Source organism: Amphichorda felina, assembly GCF_050947745.1.
Source record: "Amphichorda felina strain 45539 chromosome Unknown scaffold_5, whole genome shotgun sequence".
NCBI lineage: Eukaryota > Fungi > Ascomycota > Sordariomycetes > Hypocreales > Bionectriaceae > Amphichorda > Amphichorda felina.
This window is the reverse complement of record NW_028145045.1, coordinates 1591487-1618359: the sequence shown is the minus strand read 5'-3', so window position 1 is coordinate 1618359 and position 26873 is coordinate 1591487. Positions and strand designations below refer to the sequence as shown.

General features: G+C 57.9%; 9 protein-coding genes across 9 annotated transcripts; 5 read left to right on the top strand and 4 right to left on the bottom strand.

Annotated features, from left to right (window-relative positions):
- Positions 1-108: 108 nt before the first annotated feature.
- Positions 109-3093, bottom strand: SEC21 (coatomer subunit gamma; the record flags this gene model as incomplete). The annotated part of the gene is made up of 5 exons (XM_083194782.1): positions 109-341; positions 396-1214; positions 1265-2582; positions 2648-2958; positions 3018-3093. 5 exons carry the CDS (start codon positions 3091-3093, stop codon positions 109-111), a joined length of 2757 nt encoding a protein of 918 aa, XP_083049695.1.
- A 699-nt stretch (positions 3094-3792) lies between these two features.
- On the top strand, positions 3793-4969 carry atp12 (ATP synthase complex assembly protein ATP12; the record flags this gene model as incomplete). The annotated part of the gene is made up of 2 exons (XM_083194781.1): positions 3793-4093; positions 4173-4969. 2 exons carry the CDS (start codon positions 3793-3795, stop codon positions 4967-4969), a joined length of 1098 nt encoding a protein of 365 aa, XP_083049694.1.
- Positions 4970-5793: 824 nt separating this feature from the next.
- On the top strand, positions 5794-7614 carry ACO1O0_005358 (aspartic peptidase domain-containing protein; the record flags this gene model as incomplete). Its single annotated transcript, XM_083194780.1, has 3 exons — positions 5794-5998; positions 6069-7153; positions 7249-7614. The coding sequence occupies 3 exons, from the start codon at positions 5794-5796 to the stop codon at positions 7612-7614; spliced, it is 1656 nt and encodes a 551-aa protein (XP_083049693.1).
- A 958-nt stretch (positions 7615-8572) lies between these two features.
- ACO1O0_005357 (acyl--CoA ligase) lies at positions 8573-10706 on the top strand (the record flags this gene model as incomplete). The annotated part of the gene is made up of 6 exons (XM_083194779.1): positions 8573-8612; positions 8676-8911; positions 8989-9354; positions 9447-9867; positions 9946-10280; positions 10374-10706. 6 exons carry the CDS (start codon positions 8573-8575, stop codon positions 10704-10706), a joined length of 1731 nt encoding a protein of 576 aa, XP_083049692.1.
- A 544-nt stretch (positions 10707-11250) lies between these two features.
- On the bottom strand, positions 11251-13146 carry ACO1O0_005356 (uncharacterized protein; the record flags this gene model as incomplete). Its single annotated transcript, XM_083194778.1, has 2 exons — positions 11251-13032; positions 13087-13146. 2 exons carry the CDS (start codon positions 13144-13146, stop codon positions 11251-11253), a joined length of 1842 nt encoding a protein of 613 aa, XP_083049691.1.
- Positions 13147-17243: 4097 nt separating this feature from the next.
- On the top strand, positions 17244-19017 carry ACO1O0_005355 (flavin-containing monooxygenase; the record flags this gene model as incomplete). Its single annotated transcript, XM_083194777.1, has 2 exons — positions 17244-18573; positions 18647-19017. The coding sequence occupies 2 exons, from the start codon at positions 17244-17246 to the stop codon at positions 19015-19017; spliced, it is 1701 nt and encodes a 566-aa protein (XP_083049690.1).
- Positions 19018-19468: 451 nt separating this feature from the next.
- ACO1O0_005354 (uncharacterized protein) lies at positions 19469-21475 on the bottom strand (the record flags this gene model as incomplete). Its single annotated transcript, XM_083194776.1, has 2 exons — positions 19469-21375; positions 21433-21475. The coding sequence occupies 2 exons, from the start codon at positions 21473-21475 to the stop codon at positions 19469-19471; spliced, it is 1950 nt and encodes a 649-aa protein (XP_083049689.1).
- Positions 21476-22473: 998 nt separating this feature from the next.
- ACO1O0_005353 (uncharacterized protein) lies at positions 22474-22867 on the top strand (the record flags this gene model as incomplete). The annotated part of the gene is made up of 2 exons (XM_083194775.1): positions 22474-22624; positions 22698-22867. The coding sequence occupies 2 exons, from the start codon at positions 22474-22476 to the stop codon at positions 22865-22867; spliced, it is 321 nt and encodes a 106-aa protein (XP_083049688.1).
- A 443-nt stretch (positions 22868-23310) lies between these two features.
- Positions 23311-25575, bottom strand: ACO1O0_005352 (DASH-cryptochrome; the record flags this gene model as incomplete). The annotated part of the gene is made up of 2 exons (XM_083194774.1): positions 23311-25018; positions 25070-25575. The coding sequence occupies 2 exons, from the start codon at positions 25573-25575 to the stop codon at positions 23311-23313; spliced, it is 2214 nt and encodes a 737-aa protein (XP_083049687.1).
- Between the last annotated feature and the right edge of the window lie 1298 nt (positions 25576-26873).

Sequence of the window (26873 nt, the reverse complement as noted above, 5' to 3'; positions counted from 1 at the left end):
TGTACCGCGACAAGAAAACTTCACCAATCTCGCCATGCCGGTTGCCAGCCTACTTTGAGCCACCCATTTCAATACAACGATTAACCTCAACGCCTAGCTTGTCTAGTTTCATGCCACAGCCGCGATAACCAGCGCCGCCACATTCTCCTCCTCGCTCCTCGCCGTGATCTTTGTCGTCACACCCGTCTTGGACGAGTACGCCATCCTGACGTTGGCCACTACGCGCCCGCCCAGGACACTCTTGCCCAGGAGTTTGAGCGTGTGCGTGCTCTGGTTGACGGGGACATCTGTCCCGTCGACTGGCTGCAGTGAAAGCGCCTTGGCGAGTTGCTCCGTCGCATCTGGGATCTGGTTAGCGCGGGGGCCACACCACACTCGAACGGAATTGTACTTACCTGCAATGCTCTTCATGCCGCTCAGCTGCAGAGTCTCCTCGGCCTCTTCTCCAGAAGCGCCAATCTGCTCCCACAGGTGGTTGAAGTTGCTGGCGAATGTGGGGATGATGTAGTCGCTGCCGGTGAGGTCGAACTCTGAAATCTCGTACTCGTCATCGTAGCCAGTCTCCTCAGGCTCGCCAGTGGATGGGTCGATCTCCTTGCTAGTGAACTTGAGCACGTTGGAGAATGTGCTGACCGGGAGAGAGTTCTCTCCGTTGACCTTCTGGAACGCAACATAGACCTTTCCGGGCTCGTCGGTGGGCAGGCGGGCGGCCTCCATGATAAAAGCCTCCTCGAGCTCGTCCTCCTCGGACGGCGTCGCCACGACCGAGACATTCTCCAGAACAGTCTCCGGGAGCGTGTTCTTGATCTCGAATTGCAGGACAACGTGGTTCTTGAAAATGTGCTTGACCAGGGTAACAACGTACTCGGTCTCAGCCTCGGTGAGCTCAATGACCGGCGACGACTTGAGGACGGCGCCAAAGCTGTCGATCTCGGGGATTTCCGACAGCTCCTGGGCGTATCGCTGGGCCAGGGCGGACGCGGATGCTGCAGCCTCGGCTCCGGTGGCAGCGGGCTTGGCATCGCCCATCTTGGGGGCCTTGAGCGTCGGGGCCGTGGCCGTGAGCTTCTTTGTCCTGTCCTCGGCATCGGCCTGCTCCCTTGTGACGACGGGGATCTTGGAGATGTCGAAGGGGGCTTCGAAAGCTGACGGATCCTCTGAAGTGACGTACATGACGAGCTGGTGCTCAAAGGTTGGCAGAGAAAACATGGAGTCTAGGCAGGTTAGTTACGGCCCACAACTTGGGACAAGAAGAATTGCTTACCGTTCTTGACAAATTCGCGAGCCATATCGTCATCCTCCTCGCCCATGAGCTTCAGGTTGAGGGCCGCACGGTCTCGGACCTCGTCATCGACATCATCCAAGCAGCGCGTGAGGAGCACCCTGACGCTGCTCTTAACATCGGGATCCTTCTGACCAACGCCAAACTTGGCAAGCGCGGTGACGGCGGCAGCACGGACGATGGCGTTCTCGAGGACCACGCGGTTATAGATGTAACGGATATACTTGGTCGGCTGGGTAGTCTTGGGCCCCTCCAGACCAATGAGGTGAAGAATGCGGACCGCCAGCTTGGTGAACTCGCAATCCTCGATGAACTCGCAGAGATGTGCAAGAGCGTCCTCCTTGGAGTCGGGGACGAACTTGATCAGGTCGAACATGCTCTCCACGACGGCCCGCTTGAAGTCGTAGCCACCTTCGTCGCGCAGGATGCCGCTTAGGAATGTTAGCATGCCAGCCTGCTTGCTGGGGAACTTGAGGCAGAGGGTGCGGATTGCCTCGACAATAGTGATCTTGAACTCGTCGGTGATCTCGGACATGAAGCCAGAGACCTGCTTCATAAGCCGGTCCACGCTGGCCTCGTTGCCGGTCTTGAGCAGAGTTGTGATGGCAAACGTCGCAATCGACCGGTTGGTGTTGGAGATGAGCAGCTCAATATCGGGGTTGCAGACGTTGACAGCCTGGGGCTTGAAGGAGGCAAAGTTGTGGAGGATTCGGAGGGCCGCGAACTTGGTGACGGCCCTGGGGGAGGTGAGGAACAGCTGCAACACGTGAACAGCCTGGTTGACCTCGGCGTCGGTGACGTCCCTCATGTCACAGATGGCCTTGGCAGCCTCGAAGTTGACCATCTCACTCTTATGGCGAAGCCAGCCGTCCAGGAGCTGCATCATGGGTTTCCTGAGCGAAGGGTCCTCCTCGGCAAGCTGGGCGGCCAGTCGCACCAGCATCACCAGGGCCGCGGGGTTCTTAACAGCGCCAGCGGCGCCGAACTGCTGAACCATCTTGACCAGAGCCATTCGGTCGTGCATGCGCATCTGGTACAGGAGCCCAATGGCATGGTACTGGGACATTGTCGAGTTGTTCATGGGCATCTGGCCGCTGGACGAGGAGAATCCAAGGGAGAAGCCACTGGAGGACTTGGAACCAGCAGCAGCCTCCTGGGTCTCGCTCTGCCAACGGCGGACGACATCCTTGGCGATTGGGAGGAGATGGTAGGACGAAACGAGGGCGGCGGACGACACGGAGGGGTTCTTATCGACAATGGCAGTCTTCATCACACGCTCGATCGATTGGACGGTGGTGGCCTAGTTCACACACTGTTAGAACTCTGGGGTAGGTAGGGAGCTGCGCGTCGGATTGGGCCACAAACGTCAATGATGCGGCACAGGGCCCTGATCGCATTGGGACGGAAGATGGCGTCTGTGCTGCCGCCAGTATCCTTCATAATCGTACTAGTGACCATGATGATATCCTCGGCCGAGTTGGCCAGCTCCTTGATGACGAGGTGGACCATCTGTCGCAGGCTGGGGTCCTTGTTCTGGAACAGCTTGGAGATGCCGAAGAAGAGGGTCGTGGCTTCGTTCTGGGGGAACTTCTCCCCCGTGTAGAGGAGAAGGGCAATCTTGGTCAGGAGAATGCGACATCTTCGCGGCTGGATCGGGGAACTGTTGAAGAGTCGGGCTGTCCGCCATTTAGCTGGACTGTGGGGAGCCAACGCAGGGCGATTGTTCCTTTCTCACCTTCTTGGAAGACCTGGGTACGATCCACCTTGACCAGGCCCAGATCGGCATCTTCGTCCTTCTTGCCGTAGCTCATCTTGGGCGGCTAGGTCGGGGGTAACGTGGTTCGTAGCCGTTGTCGATGGGAATTCGGGGGCATGGCCAGGAATCACCACGTCGCCCGTAGGGACCTCAGGGATGGGGAGGTGCAATCACGTGATGGCATGACTGGCGAGCCCCACCACTTGTGCGTCGTGTCTTCTTTAGCTTACTCCGTAGGTAGCTTGAAGGACGTTGAATTGCAACGATGATCAACATGCCAAGTATTCCTTCTCATATCGAGTTAAAAAGTAATAATAACCAACTGATGAAGAATTGAGTAATCGTGGAAAGTACCAGCGTAATACTCCCAATGGCACGGGTTTATCTTCACATCATTCGAAAATAGTAGTAGGTGAATCCCTAAGAACCGTTACTTGGTTCGGAACCGTAGACGACCACTAAACAAAGACCGCCGCCAAGGCATACTATATCAAGGCCGCCTCTACCTCAGTCCAGTGTCTTGGAGATTACGATGTAGCATAATAAAATCATTGAGCCCACGGGGGTGGGCTCCCTGGTGGGATGGCAGTCTGGGGGCTGGACGGGGCCCCCTTTTGAGTTCCTCGACCGAGTCAGAGCTCCCAACTCCACGCCTGATGTCATTCGCAGCGCCGATTCGCGCCTACTTGGTCCCGAAAATTTGGCCCGGCCTGTCAACCACCCACACTTACACACTCAACATCCCCACGCAGACATGAAGCCACCTGCTCGAATACCGCTACGGTCGGTGCCGCGGCTGCTCAATGCCGCGCGGTTTGTCCGCCCGATCCATTCGACCGTTGCCAGGGGTGCAAACGTCGCGCCCATCGTCGGCACCGGTCCTCCCCCCGAGGCGCCGGCAGGGCCTACCGCCGGCGCGTACCAGCGCGTTGAGCGCCGCAGGAGACAGGCAGAGGTCCTGAAGCACGCCAAAGAGATCCGCAGCAGCAAGGATGGAAAGTCCTATGCGCTGAAGAGCAGGTTCTGGACCGACGTCCGGGTCTGCGAAATCGATGGTGAGTGATGGCACTACCTGGGGATCTTGCTTGCCCTTTGACAACTTGGATACGGGGCCAATGCTAACGGTAAGAAAAGGCGCCCTGGAGGTGAAGCTTGATCAGAGGCCACTGCGCCACCCCGAGACCAAGGAGATCATCCGACTGCCCCTTTCCAAGACCAACCTCGCGTCGGCCCTCGCGCTCGAGTGGGACCTCCTGACCTCGGCGCAGGAGGCCACCAGGCAGCACCTCATCCCGCTGACCAGCCTGGTCTGCCGAGCCCTCGACATCCAGGCCGACGACAGCGCCAAGACCCCCGAGGACTCCAAGATCCGCGCGGCCATCGCCACGACGGTGCTGCGGTACCTGGACACGGACTCGCTGCTGTGCTGGGCGCCCCCCGCGGGGCCTTACGACCTGAGGAACGACGCCGGTGAGTCGCTGCGCGACGTGCAGAAGAAGGCGGCGGAGGAGGTCTCGGCGTTCCTGACGACGCATGTCTGGCCGGGCGTCGAGATCCGGCCCGTCCTGGACGGGGACACCATCTTCCCCCAGCCGCAGCGCGAGGGCATGCGGGACGTCGTCAAGGGGTGGATCCTGGGGCTTGACGCGTGGGAGATTGCGGGGCTGGAGCGGGCTGTCCTCGCGGGCAAGAGTCTGATCGCGGCAGCGAGGCTCGTGGCGGAGTGGAGCGAGGGCTCGGCCAACGTTGGGGAGCCAGGGACGATGGGACGATTTGGCGCCGAGGAGGCTGCCACGGCTACGGGATTGGAGGTGGCGTGGCAGGCTGGGCAGTGGGGAGAGGTTGAGGACACGCACGACGTGAACAAGGAGGACGTCATGAGGCAGCTGGCGAGCGTCGTCCTGCTGGTGTCTGGGACAGGCAAGGCTTGAGGGACGCTGGGATGGAGCCAAGGCGACGACCTTGGATGTATAAATGCATCATAGATGGCATGCCCTGTATAATACTACATATGGGATGGTTATAGAGTCTTCATGGTCAGGCGGAGGCTCTCAAATGCGTCTTCTGTGCTGTCGTCAACACCAACCGCTATCACAGCGAGCTCCCTCGTCTCTGGGCGCAATACTGCCGCCTCAGGCTGGCACCACACATTCACCCTTACGAGTACGAGACACCGACAGCGGTGCGTTGGTGCCTGGCCATGAGGTGCAAATAAGCATTGGGGAGTCTCGATCTGGGGGCAACCCAAGGACCAAGAAGCGCCACCACTAATGCAATGCATTCAGCCGCACCAGAGGGGCCTCCAACAGCTGCATTCAAGCTGAAGGTCAGCATTAGCGACGATCAGAACTCGCAGCTACGTTGGATAGAAAAGCTTCGAATTTACTATCCGACTTCTTGATGATATCTCAGGTCGTATGAGTCTCCTGCTGGACTGCCAAACCAAGAGACCAATGGATCATGGACAACACATCATCGCGAGACCGCCCTCCCCGCGTCGTCAATTATGAGACCGTGGCACTGTGCCGCACGGAAGGGTGCAGCTGATCGCCCTCAGCCCGTGGACGCTGTGCTTGGCTGTGACAAGCCAAGGCAGTAGTGACATGCAGTCGGGTCATCCAACAGCCCCCCTTCCCCTTCCACCCGTACTATTGATATGCATGTATAAAGCTGAGCAGGACCCTGGCGCCCGGGCTGGCTGGACGTCCCGATGGCCTCGTCCTGGCGCCGAGACGCACCCAGCACACTCGTCAAGATGCAGTCGCTGACACTCTTCCTGGCACTGGTGCTGCTGGCGAGCAACGCGGTGGACGCTGGGCGCTTCCCCCGAGCCGTCAAGGGCAATGGCTTCCTCAAGGTGCCTGTTGGGACGGTGGAACGGGCCCGCAAGTCCAAGAGGGACGGCGAGGACCCGATCCTGACCGTCCTAGACAACGAGGACTTCTTTTATGCGACCGAAAGTAGGTTGGAGCCAAAAACAAAACTCGTGTAGCAAAGGAATTGTCTGACGCAGCCCTGCACCCTGTGCAGTCGAGTTTGGGACTCCCCCACAGTCTATCACGGTCCTCGTCGACACGGGGTCCAACGAGCTGTGGGTCAATCCCGACTGCAGCACCGCCGGCACGCAGTACCAGGCTGAGGAGTGTTTATCATATGGATTCTACGACCCGGATGACTCCAAGACTCCCGCGGTGGGACCACTGGGCCGGGGGGAGATCACGTACGGCGACCCAACAGATCCTCAGACGCTCACGTCGGTCAACATCCAGTACTACCGCGACACCATCACGCTCGGCGATGCCACCATCGTGAACCAGACCTTTGGCGTCGCCACGGCGAGCGAGGGCCAGTCGCAGGGCATCTTCGGGCTCGCGCCCGACGTGGAGCGCGGGTTCGGCGGCGACAAGCCGTACTCGATGGTGCTGCACAGCATGGCTGAGCAGGGCATCATCGAGAGCCGGCTCTTCGCGCTGGACCTGCGGCACGCCGAGGCGCAGACGGGGGCGCTCATCTACGGAGGGGTCGACCGCAGCAAGTTCATCGGGCGCCTGGAGACGCTGCCGGTGATCCGCGGGCAGCAGGGCGAGTTCCGGCTGGCGGTGGAGCTGGACACGATGGGCCTGCGGCTGGACAAGCTGTACGCGTACGAGCTGGAGGGCCCGGACCGCAACGTGATGCTCGACTCCGGGTCGACGCTCACGCGGATGCACTACGCGGCGGCGGCGCCCATCCTGCAGGCTCTGGGGGTCGTGGACGACGGCGAGGGCTACTACTACGTGCCGTGCGAGGCGCGCGAGAGCGGCGGCAGCGTCAGCTTCGGGTTCGCGGGCAAGGAGGTGCAGGTGCCTTTCCGCGACTTCATCCTCGACTCGGGAGGCATGTCGGCCTACTGCGCCGTCGGCCTGGTCATCACCGAGGACCAGCAGATCCTGGGCGACTCGGTGCTGCGCGCGGGCTACTTCGTCTTTGACTGGGACAACGAGGCGGTGCACATTGCGCAGGCGGCCAACTGCGGCGACGACGACATTGTGGCCGTGGGCAGTGGGAGCGATGCGCTGGCGGATGTGACGGGCAACTGCGACGAGGACGACGCCCTCTTTACGGGCGGGCCAGTGGTGAGTTTTCCCTACCCCTCCCCCTACCCCTCCGGTGATGTTTGATCCATTGTCTGTCTCCTCTGTACGGATCACTGACACGGGGGTGCTGGCAGCCCACCGCAACACAATCGGAAAGCGAAGAGCTGCCCACGGGAACGTACACGACCACCTACACCATCACGTCGTGCCCGTCGTTTGACCGTGGCTGCTCGACGGGACTGGTGACGACTCGGACTGTCGGTGGCAGTGCGACAGCGAGAACGACGCAGACGAACAGCCCGGGTGGTGAGAATGACAAGGGGGGGAACGACGATGGAGACGATGGGCACGATGGAGACGATGGGGATGGTGGTGATGGTGGTGATGGAAGCAATGGAGACAATGGGGACGACGAGGGCGCGGGTGTGCACGGCCAGGCATTGAGCCTGGTGCTGTTGACGATGGGAGCGGTGGCTGGCGGGATGATCAATGTGCTGTGATGATTCTCTATGAACAATACCCAGCGAGCGAATTGTTCTCGGGCGGTATGAAACTCTCCGTCGCGTGCGTGGCCGTTGGACAGCCCAGCCCCTGGTGCCTGGAGTCAATTCCACCACGTTTGTTGGCACCTGGTGATCTGTAGATCTGTAGCGGTCGCAGTGAAACAGGACCACGCGGTCCACGTTGTCTTGGCGAGAGCCCCGAAGTTCTTACCGTTCTTGTAATACTAGCTAGTACGGATACTGACAGCAGGGTGGGCCACAAGGCGATTCAAGGCGAGTCGAGATGGCTGACAGCGACTGAGACACACATCGGATCCGGTGACCAAGGCCAAGCATACCATACCTGTGATCCGGTTGTCGAAGACTGCTGTGCTTTTATCCGCGCACTGGTGGACGGCAACACTGCTATTTCGTACGAAGTGAGTACGAGCACTCGCCCAGCCCAGAGCTCCATTGGGTGATCGAGTCCATCCATGGCATTGGCAGCCCTCGAAGCCCCGCCGTCCACCACCCCATATAACCCCCCATAAGCCCCCATAAGCCCCCATAAGCCCCCATAAGCTCCCATAAGATCCCCTCTTCAACCCCCATAAGCCCCAGGTTTTTGTATCCACCACGGCTGGCGGTTGGCAATGGTGGCATTGATTGGTGGCTCCAGCGTTGGGGGAGTTGGGGAATGTCCTCGGCAATGGTTTCGGCCTTGACGGGTACGCACTACTATTACTACCTGCAGTGATTACGGATACCAACTACTACCATGTGTGTTGCTTCATAATACTATAAGGGTACCCATGCCCAGACCCCTGGGTCACCTGGAGGAGGCTTCTTCTACTCCGTACTCTCCGCACCCTCCGCACCCTCCGCACCCTCCGCACCCTCCTCTCCCTCTTCGCCCTCTTCTTTGCCCTCTTCTTTGCCCTCTTCGCCCTCCTCACTCTCGTCGCCGCCGCCCATCATGGTCTTCCTCCCTCCCTCCTGGGTGCCTCGGCTGCCTGGTGAGTCTCCCCTCTGCGCCGCCAGTGCCCGATCCCAGCTCTGTTATACTGACCCCCACGCAGAGGTACCCGACTCCATCTCCCTCGAGGAGTTCATGAGCAACGACAAGCACCGCCAACAACCCCTGGCCAAGTCGCGGAACCCCTACACCTGCGGCCTGTCGGGCAAGACCTACACAGCCCACGAGGTCGTCCGCCGCACCGATCACCTGGCCAGGGCCATCGGCAAGCGCCTGGCCTTTGATCTCAACGAAGGCACAGAGTGGGACAGGGTCATCTGCCTGTTTTCCCTCAACACGGTACTGCAACCCGAGCGAAATCCCACACCCCTCCCCTTTTTCTTTGGGCTGCCCGAGGTTGCTAACCGCCGTCTCAGATTGACTACATCCCCTTCACGCACGCCGTCCACCGTCTCAATGGCATCGTCTCCCCCGCCAGCGCCGCCTACTCGGCCCCCGAGCTGGAGCACCAGCTCCGCTCATCTGGTGCCCGCGCCCTCTTCACCTGCGCCCCGCTGCTCGACACGGCCCTCAAGGCCTCCAGGGCCGTTGGCATCCCCGACGAGGCCATCTTCATCCTGCCCATGCCTGGCGCGCAGACAAAGGCCCCCTTCACAACCGTTGACGAGCTGGTTGCCCAGGGGAGCAGCCTGCCGCCCGTCGCGCCTCTGAAGTGGATCAAGGGCCAGGGAGAGCGGCAGGTCGCCTACCTCTGCTATTCCAGCGGCACGTCTGGTCTTCCTGTAAGTGCTTCCTGACCGATATACCGGCCCCGGACAGCGGAGAGGCGGGGGAGGAGGAGGAGGAGGAGATGCTAATAATTCTCGCCTGGCAGAAAGCAGTCATGATCTCCCATAAGAACGTCATCGCCAACGTCATGCAGGCCGAGCTGCACGACACCCCCGCGAGGAGGAAGATGGGCATCGAGACGCAGGTCATGCTCGGGCTTCTGCCCCTCAGCCACATCTACGGCCTGACGCTCGTCGCCCTCCTCAGCCAGCACCGCGGCGACGAGGTCATCATCCTGCCCCGCTTCGAGCTCGACTCGTTCCTGGCCGCCGTCGAGCGCTTCCGCATCGAGCAGCTGGCAGTCGTCCCCCCCATCCTCATCCAGATGCTGGCAAACCCGGAGAAGTGCGACCGGACCGACCTGAGCAGCGTGCGGTTCGCCTTCAGCGGCGCCGCGCCCCTGGGCGGCGAGCTCGTTGAGGACCTGAAGAAGAAGTATCCCGCCCTCCATGTTGGCCAGGGCTACGGTAAGGAGACGGCCCCCATTTCTCACCACCCACCCCCACCCCACCGTTGGAGGAGTTTGGCCACTGACAATATCCCAGGCATGACCGAGGCATCACCCCTGGTGACCATGACGAGCGAGCTGGACCCCCTGATCGGGTCGTCCGGATCCCTGGTCGCCGGGTTCAAGGCCAAGATCATCGACGCCGACGGCAACGAGGTGACGGCCCACGAGTCCCGCGGCGAGCTGCTCGTGCAGTCGCCCTCCATCGTCCTGGGCTACCTGCACAACGAGAAGGCCAACGCCGAGACCTTTGTGTGGCACGAGGACGGGCGCTGGCTCAAGACGGGCGACGAGGTGCTCGTGCGCAACTCGGCCGCCGGCCACGAGCACTTTGTCGTTGTCGACCGCATCAAGGAGCTCATCAAGGTCAAGGTAAGCCACACACATCATCCCTCCCCTTACATCCTACAATGTGTTGGGGGGAGGGGGAAAGCACATCTCTCTCTGACCAAAATACCCACCTAGGGCCATCAAGTCGCCCCGGCCGAGCTCGAAGCGCACCTTCTCACGCACCCCTTCGTCGACGACTGCGCCGTCATCCCCGTCCACGACGACCGGGCCGGCGAGGCGCCCAAGGCGTTCATCGTCAGGTCCAAGGACGCGTCGGGCCACTCGCACGACGCCGCGGCGGCGGCCATCTCCAAGCACGTCGAGGAGCACAAGGCTAGGCATAAGTGGCTGCGGGGCGGCGTCGAGTTTATCGAGGCCATCCCCAAGAGCGCGAGCGGCAAGATCCTGCGGCGGATGCTGCGTGACAAGGAGAAGCAGGCTCGGAGGGAGAAGGGGTCCAAGCTGTAAAATAGTATTACTTAGACGAGCGAGCGGGGAATTTGACTTTTACTTTTTACTTCGAGTCTTCGTGCAAGATGTTAATACCCGATGCCTTCTTTATAGAGTGACTGCTGCTTCAAAGAGAGGTATACCCTCCCGAACACTCATTCGGCAAAGTATGCATACTACCCCTTTTTTGGCTGAGAGTAGCTCATTACCCGGATCATAGGTCTTCACAATCAGGTGGCTGCATATGAGTAGGTATTTGAGCACATGATTTTCCATTTATATGGATATTAAATATTACCAAGACCAGCGCAGGGGGTATATGATGCGTTAACCACATCTCCCTGGCAAATTTCCACCGTCCAATATTCCGCCTCAAAATCTGCCCCTAGTCTTTCTGTACACTAATGCTTATTATTCGTAAGGATCGTAAGAAGGGTATGGGCTGCCTCCATGAAGAAGGGAGCTAGTACATGTGCTTTGTTGTTTATACAGACTCGATCGTCCTTTTTTTTTTCTATGCGCGGGAACCAAAAATAGGGAAGTTGGAAGCTGGTCGGCCCGCTTACAGAGCAACAGCCATGACCATGACAGCCAGGCCGACACCCATGCCAGCGCGGACGTGAGCGGCGCCACCGGTGGGGGCAGGCTGAGAGACAGTCGGGGTCGGGATGGACTGGCTGATGGTACCGATGCTCGGGGGCGTGGTGGTGAGGAGAGTAGGGGCGGCGGGGGCAGTAGGCGCGGGGCCAGTGGGTGCGGGGGCAGGGGTGGAGGGAGCAACGGGATGCTCATCGGACTGAGCCGGGGCGGGCTGGGTGGGGATGTTGACCTCGGGGACGGTGATCTCGGTGGAGACGGTCTTGGTGGTGCTGCTGCTGGGGATGGGGGTGCCGTCCGAGACGCAGGGCTCCGTGATGGTGGTCTCGACAACAATGGTGGTGTAGGGCACCGAGGTGACAGTGGGAGTGCCAGTCACGGTGATGCAGGAGGTGATGGTGTCAATGCCAGTGACAATGCCCGGGTTCTGGGGGATGTAGGGAGCGCAGATACCCTGGAAGAACTGGACAGCCTCGGAGATGATGTCGTCAGTCTCGCCGTGGGCGTACAGGCAGGCATACGTCTCCTCGACGAACTCCTTGTTGGGGCAGAAGCAGCTGGCATCGAGGTTGTCCTTGCACTCCTTGACAATGTGCAGCCAGGTGTTGAGGCACTTGGGAACAACATCGGGGCAGGGCAGAGGGGCTTCGGGGAGATCAGTGGGGACCTCAGGGAGCTCATCCGAGGTGGCCGAAGGGACCTCAGAGACAGGGCAGACGGTGGTGCTGATGGCAATGGTCTCGGTGACAACCGTGGTGCCGTGAGCGGGGCAGTCGGGAACCTCGGGGCCACAGTCGGTGATGGTCCTGGTGGTGGTGGTGTAGACGGTAGAGGTGGTCATCTCAGGAGGTGTGGTGACCTCGGGAGGCGAGGGCGTGGTGACCGGGACGGACGGCACAGGAGTGTTGGGAACGGAAGGCACGGGGGTGTTGGGGACGGATGGGACGGGGACGGAAGGCTCCTCGGGGTTCTCAGGCTCCTCGGGCTCCTCAGGCTCCTCGGGGTTCTCAGGCTCCTCGGGCTCCTCAGGCTCCTCGGGCTCCTCAGGCTCCTCGGGCTCCTCAGGGTGGTCGGGCTTGTCAGGGTGGTCGGGCTTGTCAGGGTGATCCGGCTTGTCGGGATGATCAGGCTTGTCGGGATGATCAGGCTTTCCAGGATGATCAGGCTTTCCAGGATGATCAGGCTTGCCGGGATGGTCAGGCTTGCCGGGATGGTCAGGCTTCTCCGGCTCCTCGGGAGTGTTGTCGTCACAGTCAAAGTCGATCTTGGGGATCTTGATCTTGCAGGTATCCCTGGGCTTGTCGGGCTGCTCAGGGAAGATGATGTGGACGTCGGTGGCACCACCACACTGGGTGTTGCGGATTTTGTTCTTGCTGCCCTTCTTGCAGTCGGAAGAGTGCTTGCAGGAAGTGCCGTCGGGCATGTCGTAGTGGAACTCGAGGCGGCAGTCGAACTCGACATCGACCTCGAACTCCTTGACGGAGAACTTGTCAAAGCCGGAGCGGGAGCCGCAGCCGAAAGAGGGGGCCTGGTAGCGGTCCTTGCCGCACTCACCGGAGATGATCTTGCCACCACCCTCAAAGTCGTCTTCGCAGGTCCAGCCGTTGAAGTCAAAGCCAGAGTAGTGGTCGAAGCGGCCGGGAATCAGGTCCTTCCAGTTAAGGCCACCCTTGAACTTGTCATCGCACTTGTTGTCCGAGTTGCCAGGGCAGGTGAAGCGGTCGGCATCGTGGAAATTCCTGCCGAACTGGTCTGGTGTTAGTCGAGTTGCGTAGGTAGCTGGTACTGGGGGTCAACATACTGTAGCGGCAGCAGGGCCGATGCTGGCGGCAATAGCCAGCAGAGCGAGTGTGTTCTTCATAATAAAGACAATTGTTCCAGCGAGTGTGTATTGAATAAAATCAAACGAAAGGCGAGTGACAAAGGTAGTTGTCAACAGGAGTAGGGCCAAGGAAACGAATGACTTGGTCCCAAAGAAAAAGAGATGCAGCGATGTACGACTACGTTTTTGGCAAACGAAAGAAGAACAACCGGAAGACTGGAGAGGAGGGGAGAAGATGGATGGGGCATGCCGGCATCTATCTATATATTCCCCAAGTTACATCAACATGGCGGTTGCCAAGGAGTTCGGGGGTTATCAGGCGGGCACTGGCTCGCAGGTGACATGGACCACATGGTGGAAGTCACCAACAAAGGCGTCGGTGTGCTCGATATTGGCTCGGCGAAGTTGCTCCATGCTAGCCCCTGGTCGTTGGAGCACGGGGGAATGGTAACGATGCTCCCGCGACCTGGTCTCTAGGCTCTAGACCTTGGCCCTTGTCTCCACGTAGGAGCCTCACTCACTGCCGAAGCGGCCATGGACTACCCAATCTGGGTGATGTTGCTTTTCTCGTCCAAGGTTTCAAGGGCCAAGTGACAGACAGTGACAGTCTGGCTCCAAGACCGGTATCGTTTGAAACGGGGCGGTGCCATGCCCAGCGCTCGTGGTGTTTCAGTGCATCATGTCGACTAAGGCGGGTGGGTGGTGGAGGAGCGATGTTCGGTGGTTCGATAGTGTCGTCGCCGGCTAGGAGGAGCAGCTTGGCAGTCCAGGGCAGCTCAGGGCATCCAACCACAGGCAGCTACCGCCTAAAACCACCGGGATCCACCATCCAGGCTCCTGGCCACCTGATTCGGTGGGTGTCACTGGGAGAAGGCACTTGGCGGCCAGATTCATCCACCAGATTCACGACAATCCTCCGTGGCCGTTCGTATTTCTTTACCACCTGGAACCTGGCGGATGATCAGGGGTTTCCGGCTCCAGGCCTCAGAGGATTGGCGGGGAGCGGGAATACAACTGCATCCACGTTGATGCCACCTATGAGATGCCATCATCGGACCCACGCACTCCCACGACGAAGTAGGCTCTCCGGTTCCGCGTCTCACGATGCTACATATTAGTAAAGACGACGGCAGCCCTGAGACGACGGGCCTGAGACGAAAACGTTCTCGAGCTCCAGCGAACACTACAAATGTGCCGCAAGGTCGTATCTGGAGGATTGAAACGGTCATCGGCCAGGGCCGTTGAGTTGTGCAGTCCCTATTAGGAGATGTGCTTAGGCCAAGTCTCCTGAAACATAAACCGAGGCAACAGAGCTCCCAAAGCTCCATCATCCTCGAGTCTTTCGAGAATGCTCAGCATCACCTGGCTGCACGTCCAAATGTGGTTCAAGCAGCGAATTGTACTCGTACGAGTATTAGAAGCTGGAGGTGGATGAATGCCATGTTGCTCTCCCGTCTCTAACAGACAGACCCTGGACCCTGGCAGCCCTTTCCGTTTTTTCCCATTTGGGGGGAGGGTCAGGGGCAGGGGCAGGTTGGCCTCGAGGGCGCTAATGCAGGTGCGCTACTGCAGGTACAGCGCGCGCCCAGTACCTAAGGTACCCACTAGACTTTGGTCTCCCCCCCGCTGGCCGCCGCTCGATCCAGTCCTTCCGGGCGTTCCTTCCTGGACTGTCCCTCGCCGTCCCCGGCTTGTCTGGATATTTTCGTCCCCATCACCGCAATCAGAAACACGCCACCACACTTCACGCACTCTTTTTGCTCCCATGGCGGGGGGTTTTCCCGCTGCACATGACTCAATGTCCGAAGAACGTGACGGACAAACCCAGATCGATAACAACTGCCGTTCAAACACGGAGAAGAGAAGTCCTTTGACCCTTGCAGGACCCGTTTCAGCAAAGACTCCTCCGTACTCGTAAATAGCCTTCCTACTCCCTAGGCTCGACCCAGAGTGGCCCCCCCAGTCTGCTCGGCAGAGTCGGCGCTCGCCCAAGCCCGCCACCATCGACAATCGAGACTTGGAAGCGCCCATGCCCATGCCCATGGGCCATGCCCGAGGTTCCGAGGGCACCTACCATGTATGGAGTACGTACATTATACCACTTCGATGCAATAGTAGACAGGGTTCATTCTCAAAATGGCATTTGCCGATGGTCAATAGCTCAGTTCCCTTTGATGAGTATTGACAGCGGCTCATATAGCGACGGCCATTTCATTTCCCCCCATATTGTCGCCAACAGACGCCGTGTCGCCTCGTCATATTGGCTCCTACTGGCATTAGGAGGTGTGGCTGAGCAGACGCATTTCCTTCTTGGCGACTCTTTGTCATGCAGCTCATGCCATTATGGGGCCATGGGATGAAATGTACTCCGTACGAGTAGGGAGATATGGAGACCAGTAGCCGAGCGAAGCCTTCGTTTGCTTATTCTTTTGTGACTGTGCCTGGTTGGAGGAAAGCAATAGCCTTTAGAGTGACGTTTATGCTTACTTGCCTGGCTGCCAAGAATCAAAACCCGCGTGCGAAGTATTATAACGCAACCACCATTTGCGCTGTCGTGGTATTAGCATCAAGCATCGGCATACCTACATGGTACTAAGTTGACGGTGGTTAAGCCCACGAATGCACCAACGTGACCTGGGGTACCCCAGGGGAGCGCTATGTAAGCGCTTATAGCTAGGGATGGCTTATGACATTGGTTAACGAGGGTATCATCTTCCAATGTGGTGAGTCGTATCCAATGCCCGCTAATCTATCAATTTGTGACTTATATTACAAGTAATATGTGTACTCGTACATACATCTGTACTTGGGTATCCGCAACTCCGTGTTCCCAGAGGCGCACCAGTCATAATCGTCACATGCCAGCTAGACAACGCAAAGGCAGAGATACAAACATCTGTCGTTGTTGACACCCGCTATGCAAAAGGCTCCAGATAGTGGCTTATTTGAGATCCGTCAATTCAACAAGTTTGCCTCGAAGCCTAACTTTAGATAGAAATATCGTATTGATTACGAGTAGGTGGCGTTGTTGGCACATGATGGCGGGGTGCTGTCGGAGAAATCTGGGAAACCTGGGAAATCTGGGAAATCTGGGAAATCTGCAGGGGACACGATCAATTGACTGGGCTGAACCATTACGCCGGAAGCACGTGTTGGTGAAGCAGCATCTAGCTAATAGTAATACATGCAATAGCCCGACGAAGCCTTCCGACAACAAGGAGACCCATTGCGGATTCGGGGTGAATTGTCAAGTTGATAGGGTGGTTGCATAATACTTACTGGTGTTAGGACTGTGTCAAAGTCGTCCTTGGGCAAGCAAGCAAGCACGGCCTCTTCAGGGTCTCCAGGTCCATGCTGTCTTTGCAGTTCCCAATACGACCCCTGCTCGAAGGCATTTATCTATGACTGTGGCCACAATAAACGACAACGAGTATCGACAACGAGTATCGACAACGCCCATGTGCAATGGGCGACTGAGCATGACTCGTGCAACCGATTACTACATAGTACGTACCTCCAAGCCTCCAACAACTCCACCTCCTATCATCTAAAGGTTCATCAGCCTGGGTCCGCGAGGGTCCGCAAGCCCCCCCGCAACGTATGCTTGAGCGTATCCCATCGTTGTATTGACTGCCGATCGCAAATGTCGGTCGCCAAAGCCCTGGGTTCATCGTCCAAACCCCTCCTTTTGTGGGGAAATGGGAATTGGTGCCCATGCCAGCACTGCGACTTGGGCCACTCGCGCGTCGAGGTGGGGGACATCAATGCCAGGATTTCTGGATTCTTGGATCTGCCGGCGGTCAATGAACGTATATGGCCAAGTGTACGAGGGGAACAATGGACTCGATATTCCTATCCCCTACCAGTTGCGACTGCAATGTGCGGTGTGGATGGATACTAGTAGTCCCTCGGCTAAGCTCGTCATGGGGGGGAACATCTGCGTGACACTCGACCCCTGAGCCACGAGGAATAGATATATTGTGCTTGTTTAACTCTCCGGTAATCTTAAGGCTGTACTAGCTCGTATGAACCCAGAATTAGATCGTGTTCTGCGGGTGTATTGGTGAAAGTGCTTTCCAGAGCCCCAACCAACCTCCTCTCGTCGGTCGATACACCCTCAGTCCACCCGCACCACAATGGGGTCCCAGGGCAGCAACATGCCCAACGGCGATCATGAACCCCCTCATTACGATGCCATTGTCATCGGCGGTGGTTTCGGCGGCTGCTACGCCCTCTGGAAGCTCCGCAAACTGGGCTTCTCAACACACCTCTTCGAGGCCGGGACGGCCCTGGGCGGCGTGTGGCACTGGAACAGCTACCCCGGTGCCCGCGTCGACTCCGAGGTGCCCTTCTACCAGTTCACCATCCCCGAGGTCTACCGTGACTGGCAGTGGTCCCAGCGCTTCCCCGGCCACGACGAGATCAAGGCCTACTTCCGCCATGTCGACAATGTCCTCGGCCTGTCCCGCGACGTCAGCTACGGGGCCATCGTCAACGGCGCCACATTCGACGAGAAAACTGCCCGCTGGACCATCTCCACGTCCACTGGCCAGACGGCCACCTGCAGGTGGTTCCTCCCGGCCACCGGCAGCTCCCACAAGGCCTACGAGCCCGACTTTCCCAACCTGGGCGCCTACCAGGGCCGGGTGCTCCACTCGTCGTCGTGGCCCACGGCCTCCGAGGTCGACTTCAGGGGCAAGAACGTGGCCATCATCGGCGCCGGCGCCACGGGCGTCCAGCTGGTCCAGGAGATCTCCAAGTCGGCGGCCAACCTGGCCGTCTACATCCGCAACCCCAACATTGCGCTGCCCATGGGCCAGCGCGACATCAGCCCGCTCGAGGGGCGCGCCGCGAAGGGCCTGTACCGGGGCCTGTTCGGGCTCGCGCGGGAGGCGGCCTCGGGCATCGCGTGCGACGCGCAGCCCCTGGTCGCCTCGCAGGTTGGGCACGCGGAGCGGCAGCGCTTCTGGGAGGAGCTGTGGGCGCGCGGCGGGTTCGCCTTCCAGGCGGGCAACTACGCCGACGTGCTGGCCGACGAGGGCACGAGCAGGGCGTTGTACGACTTCTGGGCTGCCAAGGTGCGCCAGCGTGTGCGCGACCCGGCCAAGCGGGAGGTTGTCGTGCCGGACGAGCCGCCCTTCCCGTTCGGCACCAAGCGAAGCAGCCTGGAGCAGGACTACTACGAGTGCCTCGACCGCGACAATGTTGATATCGTGGGGCTGAAGAAGACCCCGATCCGCGAGTTCACCGAGGGGGGCATCTTGACCGAGGACGGCGCGGAGCGGAAGCATGACATTGTGGTCATGGCGACGGGTTATGACAACATGACCGGCTCTCTGACGAGCATGGGACTCAGGGGTAAAGACGGCATCGACATGAAGGAGAGGTGGAAGGACGGCGTGTGGTCGTATCTGGGCATCCTAGCCGGCGGGTGCCCCAACATGTTTATGATTTACGGGCCTCAAGGTGAGATAGAGCGTGACTGTCCTCTTTGCTTGTTGATTTGTTGATTCCCGAGTGCTGACACGCCCCTTTCCAGCCCCCACGGCCTTTACCAACGGACCCATCTTCATCGAGTGTCAGGTGGACATTATAGCAGACTTTCTGGTCAAGCTGCGCGACGAGCATATCCGCACCATCGAGCCGCGGCGGGGGGCTGAGGAATCCTGGAAGGATGTGTGCCAGGGCATCAGTGACATGCTGCTCTTCCGGCTCAACGACACCTCGTGGTACCTGGGCACCAACATCCCTGGCAAGAAGAAGGAGCAGCTCCTCTACCTGGGCGGTATCCCCGCCTACAGTGACGCGTGCAAGGACGGCTTCAAAGACTGGTCCAACTTTGAGGTCAGACATGAGTATGGTAATGGTGTGAAGAAGTTGGCCGAGAAAATGCCCCAGTTGAGTGTTTGAGAATCGACAATATTCGCATCAACCTCTATCACAGATTCGTGGGAGTGTGTTTCCCGTATTACTAGAAAGAGGGGCGAGTGACAGCAGAGAATGTGCGCAAATCTGCGTAGGATTGATTGACATGTATCCAGTGTTGAAGAGGCATCCCGGTTAGCGAATCTCCGCAAGTTTCCGATGTACCAAAGTCCATGACCCATCCGACCGTTGTGGATGCCACAGACATCCCACTCCCGTTAGCAGAAGCGGCTCGGCCCGGATACCACAGGCAGTGGGGGAGATGGCCTGACATTGCAGCAGTGAGCCAGAACAGGCAACTCCTGTGTAATTACGACGTAGTTCAATGGGGTATTATGTGGCGGACGGGGTATTTCCCAGCGTCACTTGGCATCCGCCTCGTTATATTGGAGACAAATCGATAGTGGCCAGTCGATATCGTAGTGTGAACAGTTGCTCACCCACCTCCTTGCATCTTCTTCAGCCTCGCCTCGGCCGCCCGTGCTCGCCTTTCTCGATCGAGCCTCATCCTCATCTCCGGTGTAAGCCCACGTGCTTCCTCTTCCCTCCGTTCCTGCGGTGTCTTTGTCAACCCCGCTGCCAGAGCGTTGGCCTTGGCCTTTCTGGTCTCGGCCAGTGTTGGCTCTTGTGAGCGCAACCTCTCCTCCTCGGCCTTTCGCCGCTCTGCCTCCTTCTGGCTGGCTTCCTTCTTCTCCCGCTCGTCCCTGCCATCCGCCTCGGCCTTACTCATGGGTGGAGGGACATTAGCCTTGTCCCAGGGCCACTTGTCCTCACCCAGCTCGGAACGCGCAACACGAAATGCGTCTCTTGTTGAGCGATCCCCCGCGAGCTCGAACGCGGTCTTGCCCTCCTGGCTCCGGATCTGAGGATCAGCTCCGGCTCGGGTCAGTAGCCCCAGAACAAGAGGCGCGGAGTTGTGCGAGGCCGCGAGGTGCAGCGGCCTTGGTGCGTGGTGGCTCTGCTCCGGAGGCTGGAACTCAAAGTCGGGGCTCAGGTTGTTATTCTTGAGATAGGAGAGTAGGCTTGGAAGCTTGGAGCGTCGGATGAATGCCTGTATCTGTGAGGTATGGAGTAGAGCCGTCTCTTCCTCTTCACTGAGTTTGGGCTTGGCGGGTTTCTGGCTTATGTGCTTCGCAGCCGTGGGCGGCTGGTCGGTGTCCTTTGCAGGCTCCTTTGCAGGATCAATCTCGCGAACCTTGAGGCGAGTGAGCTCGATGAAGGACCTCATGAGCTCGTTCTGCGTGGCCCGCCTTGTGCTGAACGGAAAGCCCCGCAATCTCGGGTCATTGCTCCGCAAGACCTGGCCATCGTAAGGGCCAAATAGTGTCCTCCTGTTGGCAGGACCCGTCGCGCGGACGAAGAGTAGTTCCGACGTGTCGATGAGGCCCTTCCAGTCCTCGAGCACCGCTCGCACGTCCTGTATCAGTGCCTGCTCATTGTACCGACGCAGGTCAGAGCCGGCCGAATGGGCGTTGCCTTTGGCATTGTCATTTGCCGACTGCGAGCCTCCCTGCTTCCGCCTCGTCGTGTAGCGGTGAAACGTCTTGTGCGCTAGCACCGTGGCCTCCCGGTTCATGGTCGTGGTGCCTCCCTTGCCGGGACGCGGCGCCAATGAAACAACCATAGCGGCGAAGTGACCGCCTCCGATCATGCAAAGGAAGATGTGCGGTCCTTTGTAGGCGACCTGAGGCAAGGTCCCATCCTTGGCGGGCTTGGGCATCGAAATGGGTTCCAGCTGCTTTTTCCTCAACACATCAACCAGTTCACCCTGTCGCTGCTGCTCTTCGGTGAGAATGGCCCGGTACATGCCAAAGTAGTTATTCTCTGGCAGGAGAGGTGAGGTGAACCAGAGCAGTGGCGCCTTGCCGCGATTCTTCCGTCTTAGGCTCTCTTCCCCGTCTGCTCCATCTTCGTTGCCGTCTCCCGTATTACTGTTCTTGTTAGCCAGTCTCGCCTGCCTCCTCAGCAGCGCTGTCAAAGTAGACTCTTGTCTCCCCTCATCCTCTTCGTCCTCCGAGTCGTCCGAGTCTGAGCCAGAGAGAGACTCGTCCAGGTCAACGATGAGCTTCTCAAACTCAATCTCTGAGACGGGCTTCCGGCCGCGAAGCTTTTGTTTGAGATTGTAGCTGTGGAGATCGGATTTCTGATGGCTCCGCTGGTCCTCCAGGGAGGTGAAGGTCTGCGCGCAGAGGGAACAGCTCTGGGAGCCAACGAGGTTGTCAGAGGATGCGCTGGGGCTCGTGTCTTTCGAGGACGGCGAGTCGTCTTCGTTTATGATTGAGACGGTCCCGTCATCTGGTTTAGCGGCTAGACTGTCGAGGATGTTTAGGGGGAGATCGTAGACTAAGAGCTATTGTCAGCGCGAATAGGTCGGTGATTTTGGGCGGCGGGATTGCGCACTGTAGAGGGGCCTTCGTAGGAGGTCTTCTTGGGGTTTCGCCATGACAGGGAGAGGTATTGGTAGATTTGCGGAATGTTAGGCTGGTGATGGCGACTGGTATGGCTTGTAGAGAGTGTGGTCGTTGGAGCTTGGAGCTCGAGGTTTTGTATGGAGGTCAAAGAACTGGTTTGCACGCCTCCAGTTGCTTGATGAGTCAAACGGCCAAGCCCCACCGACGACTCATCAGGTTCAGGCCTACGATTGGAATTTTCAAGGTATTCAGGATCTACTTTGCAAATTCATAGTATGAATTTGCACCTACCCAATCACTCATATGTTGGATAGAAAAAGACCAGGTTGGTCGTCAGCAAAACAAGTTGGCAGGTCGATCAGTGCTGTACCCAAGGTAATACTCCTCCTCCCACTGCGCTACGAAGGAAAGGCAGCAGCTCCCTTCGATGAGGTAAGGCACTGCATAAAATACCCCGCCACCTGGAACAGACGTCACCAGCGAGCACATTTAAGCAATAGGCAGTCTGGGTAAAATCCCCCACCATCCGTGATCCAGACCCGCCCCTGTCCCCTCCTTGTCCCTCTAGTTACTTCGTCATTGTGCCTCCTTTCAAAGCCCCAATACTACTACCTAGTAGTAGTGTGTGGCTAGCCACCTTGACCACTTCCATCGGAGCACCATGATCCCGGCCCAGCTGAATATGCACCACCACAGCCCACTGACAGCTGGTGATCCCTAGTTCTAGCCCGCCAAGCCAGAGTGAGATTGGCCCTCCCTGACCCTCACGATTCACAGATCCAGTTTGAGCCCGTCATAATACGCCAACCCCCGCAGTATCGCATGATTGCCCCCAATGTTACGAACCAAGCATGACGATGGACGTGATCTACAGCCTGGCAGCTCGATGCTAGTACCACTACCGGTTATGCTAGCTTAAATAACACCATCCTGCCCTCCGCCTTCTCCTCACATTTGTATCCCGCATATTCCCCCCACATTCCGTTATCCCAACTACAGCATATTATACTATTAGTAGTACCTCTACAACATGGACTTTATCAACAAGGTCACCGGCGGCGACAGCGACAAGCAGTCATCCGACAAGAAGGAGGAAAGCAGCGGTGGCTTCATGGACAAGGTCAACAACGCTGCTGGAGGCGGCAAGCAGGGCGAGAAGAACGAGGACGCCCTTGACAAGGGTGAGTCTCCCCCTCGGGGGGACACAAGTTCCCATAATCTCTCGTCTCTCTCTTCTGACCAAGATATCATCAGCCGTCGACATGTTCCAGGACAAAGTCCTTGGCCAGGGCGACCAGAGCAACGAGAGCGCCGCTGAGCAGGCCAAGGACGAGGCCATCTCCGACTTTATCCGTGACAAGTACAAGGAGACCACGGGCAAGGACTTTTTTGTCTCGGACAAGGACAAGAAATACGGTGCCTAGACATGTACAGTACAGATGCGTAATCTGAATTTGTATCCATCTCGCTCTGTCGACACCCTTGAAGTGACTTCTCTTAATTGATCGCGGAGAATTGTTGCAGAACACCCAGGTTGTTGTTGAAGAAAACTTGGGAAACGGAAGGTAAGTATTAAAAAATGTTGAACCGACATTATATGTTGCTGTGACCCTTGTTGAACCCTGCTTGGCAGTGAATTCCTACTCACATTCCCAACCTCGTCCATCTCACGCAATACACCTTATTCCACCTTTGAACAGCCCTCCCTTCCCCCCCTCCAACCCGGAACCATCCTGCCATCCTCTGACAGGGAATGGGAATACCCTCTACTCCCAAAGCTCACCATGTATCCCCACGGCAATACTCCGCCTCGACAGGCTACTGAGATTCTTAACTCCCTCCCGCAACGGGAGCCAGCTCCTATGCTCTACACCGTCGGGCCCATATTCTGAGGGCCAAAGTAGGCCGGCCCAGGGGGGTATCCTGTATTATACTGCGCGCCTCCAAATCCACCTCGATTGTTGTAATTGTTAGAGTTGCCTCTGCGTCCTCCCCTTCCCCGATACCCGCCACCATATCCTCTACCCCTGGTCGGGATCCAAGAGGGACTGAACCAGTGGCCATCGCCAAAATGGCGGGGATCATAGGTCCCAGGAGGAGGGAAGTTGTGAGGAACGAAACCGTTCAGATTCATCATTCCCTTGTGAGGCATGGCCCCGGGGCCACTGTGCATTGGGCGCCGCTGTGTCTGACTGCTAGCCACGGGGGGCTGCTGTGCCTGCTGTGACTTCTGTCCATCTCCTTCCCTTTTTCCCTCGGATGTCGGTTGCGATGAGCCAGGGCCTCTAGAGGTAGGCTCACTGGATCCATTAGTATCCTGCACGGCCCCTCCACCGCGTCGACCGCCTCTGCCATGGCCGCGACGTCGAGAGAATGTCTTTCGGGGCGCCTTGGGCTTCCTGTCCACCAGGAACTCGATTCTCTTGATGGGATCAGTGACCATGACATGGTTGGCAATCCCGCACTTCTCTAGGTCCTCCTGACTAGCCGTGCAGGGTTGGAAGACGTTCTCCAGCTTCTCAAGCCCCCGAGCCTCAGGAACCCACGCGCGCACATAGCTGCCATCCTTGTCGTAGTCGAACGCCTGCTTAACTGGGTTGAAGATTCGGGCGTCTCCGCGAGGGTCGTTGCCGATGCCAGCAACATACTGCCAATTCCCCCAGTTAGAGGAGGGATCATAGTCGGTCAGCATCATCTCGTACCACTCTGCCCCATAACGCCAGTCGATTCCCATGTGCTTGGAAAAGAAACTAGCAACGTTCTGCCGGGCCCTGTTGGACGTGTACCCAGTGTGGAACAGCTCCCGCTGTGAGGCATCGATGAGGCCCATCCCCGTTATCCCCGCCAGGAATCTCTCCACGATCTTTCCGATATCTTCAGCCGATGGCTTTTGGCCCGGCTTAGCGACAGACTTGTCTGCCGTTTTCCACTCCTTGGTGTAGGATGCGCCGTCGCGGGATCCGGTGAGTCGAAACAGTTTGCGACCGAACTTCTGCATACAAAGTCTCATGTAGTCGCGCCAGAGGAGCTCGAACCGCACCGATCGTGTACCCTCATTCTCTCCTTCCCCGTACCCCTCGCCAGCTTCATACGCCTGGTTAGTCCCATTTTCGAAGTCTAGGAGCTCTTTGTGAATCTGGCGGGCAGACACGCAGCCGAGGGCCAGAAACGCGGATAGCTTCGTGCTATAATCCAAGCCCATAAGTCCATTACGTGTTTCATTATACGTCGTCATGGCCCCAGATTTGATGAGATGGTTCAGCCGATCCCAGGCACTGCTTTCACCGCCGCGAAAAGGATGAGCCGAGGCAGTATTTTCGGGGTACTGTGGAGGATTGGGGATTAGGTCGCCCAGTGGCGCGAGTAGCCTTGCCTCGAGGTCTTCGATGCTTGAGGCCTCCAGGAATGGTGAATCTTGCGGTGGTATCGACTGTACATCCAGGAACTTGGGTAGTGCTGACTGCTGGGGCCGGAGAAGAACGGGGCGTGGTCGTTCGCGAAGTGGCTCCTGCGACTTCCGATAACTCGTAAACACATCTGGGAGTTCTGAAGGTTTTTCTAAACCAGTATCCCGACTTAGTGTGTTAGTATCACTGAACATGACGGGTGCGATTTAACAGACTTACTCGTCTATAAAGTACTTCTCGTCTGACCACAGCTTGAAGCTAATATCGTTGGAAGAGCAGATAGAGGCGATAGAGTCCTGGTCGTGCTGCTCCTCGTAGGAACTCTCCTCCGTCATCCAGACACCATCCACGATGAGGCCTTGGCCCTTGAGACCGGTAATGAGATGCTGTAGGACATCGCCAGGTGACCCTACTCGAACAAGGAGTCCACTCTCCAAGCTCTCCAGCGTCTGTTTAACGTCCCAAACCGCCTGTGCAAGGAATTTGGCCCTGTGGGGTCCGCAGCGCCAGAATTTGCCGACCTGGCTCACGGCCGAAGGATACGGCGATTCCTGTCCTTCCTTCAGAAAGCCCGAGATTTCGATTTGATTCGAAGGGAAGATAAAGACGGGGAGGAGGTGGGTGTACCCATGGGCCGTGGATGTGGCCAGGTGGTGAAGAATCGGGTTGTCGGATACTCTGAGATCACGCCGGAGCAGATAGACTAACAGTTTGCCTCCGGCCATAGTGATGGTGTGTCCTCGATCAGGTAGTGAAACTAGGGAGGTGCCAATAAAGAATGACGACTGCCAAGGTGGATATCGAAAGGAGACTTGGCCTTTTTCGCGAGGTTCCGCGTAAACTAAATATCGTTGGCTTGCTCCGGGAGCTGAAGATTCGTGGGCCTTAATTAAGAACAAGACAGTTCAGAAAACTAGTCCAGAGCCCACCATTGAAAAATATAAAGGCAAGCTCTGCGAAACGAGCTATATTACTTAGTATAGCTGAAAAGACTCGACGACAGAAGCAAAAGGTGAAGAAGCAACGTGGACCGTAATCGGCGGCAACGGCTGCTTGAGTGAGGCGAAATGTCCCAAGTACTCGTAATGATACATGGGCTAGTACCCAATGATCAAGCAATAGTCCAAGACCTCTCTGATGGAGCTGATGCGGCGCGATCTGAAAGTCTCGTCGGAGGGACGCAAATCGGGGTGAGCGGCATGAAGGGAGTGCTTATATAGGTAGCCGCATCCAAGATGACGGGGGGGCCAGCAACCTTGAAGATTCGAGAAGATAACAAGTAGATATGTGATATGAGTTGGAGACAAGAGACAAGAGGAATTCCGTGGTGGCCGTATTCGTAGACCTAGTAGTCCTCACCACAGAGCTTGCAGATTCCAAGTTTGAATCCCTGACCGGGGGACAAGAGTAATTGAAGGGCACAGAGAGCTCTGGCAAGCCCGGTCAGGGCTGTGTGCCCACATGAGTTCCATTGCGGCGTTAACAAGGGCTACGTCGACGTTATAGAAACGCCCTGGTGGTACGGACTAGGCAATGAGGAGGCCCAAGCGACACGACTTTGGCGTGAACCAAGTTGGTGATGAGAAGGCGGAGTCGTATCACGATTTGTACGTACCTACCACATCTCTCCGATCCAGAGGACCCCTACTAGGTATAAGTGTATCTGGAGATCGAACCAATCAAAAGAGCGCTATACGAGCGCTAATTCCGGGCCGGGCTAGCCCCTGGATCACTCACCACGCCCTCAGCCCCACACACCCCTGCGCCCAACCTGTACGTCAGGAACGACCCGAACAAGGGATTCCGCAACTGACAGCTTGCGCCTTCTCCATCAACCACCGAGTCCATGCGGTATTGACGGCATTGGACATATTTGCAAGGTGCCTTCCCCCAGAACCCGCAAGCTGCAAAACAATCGCCCTTCGTCTGTCTCACCATGATGCCAGACACCAAATCCAACAGGGCCAGTAATAACCACGTACTGGGTACCCCAGGATCTACTATATACGTCACGGGGTGCGGG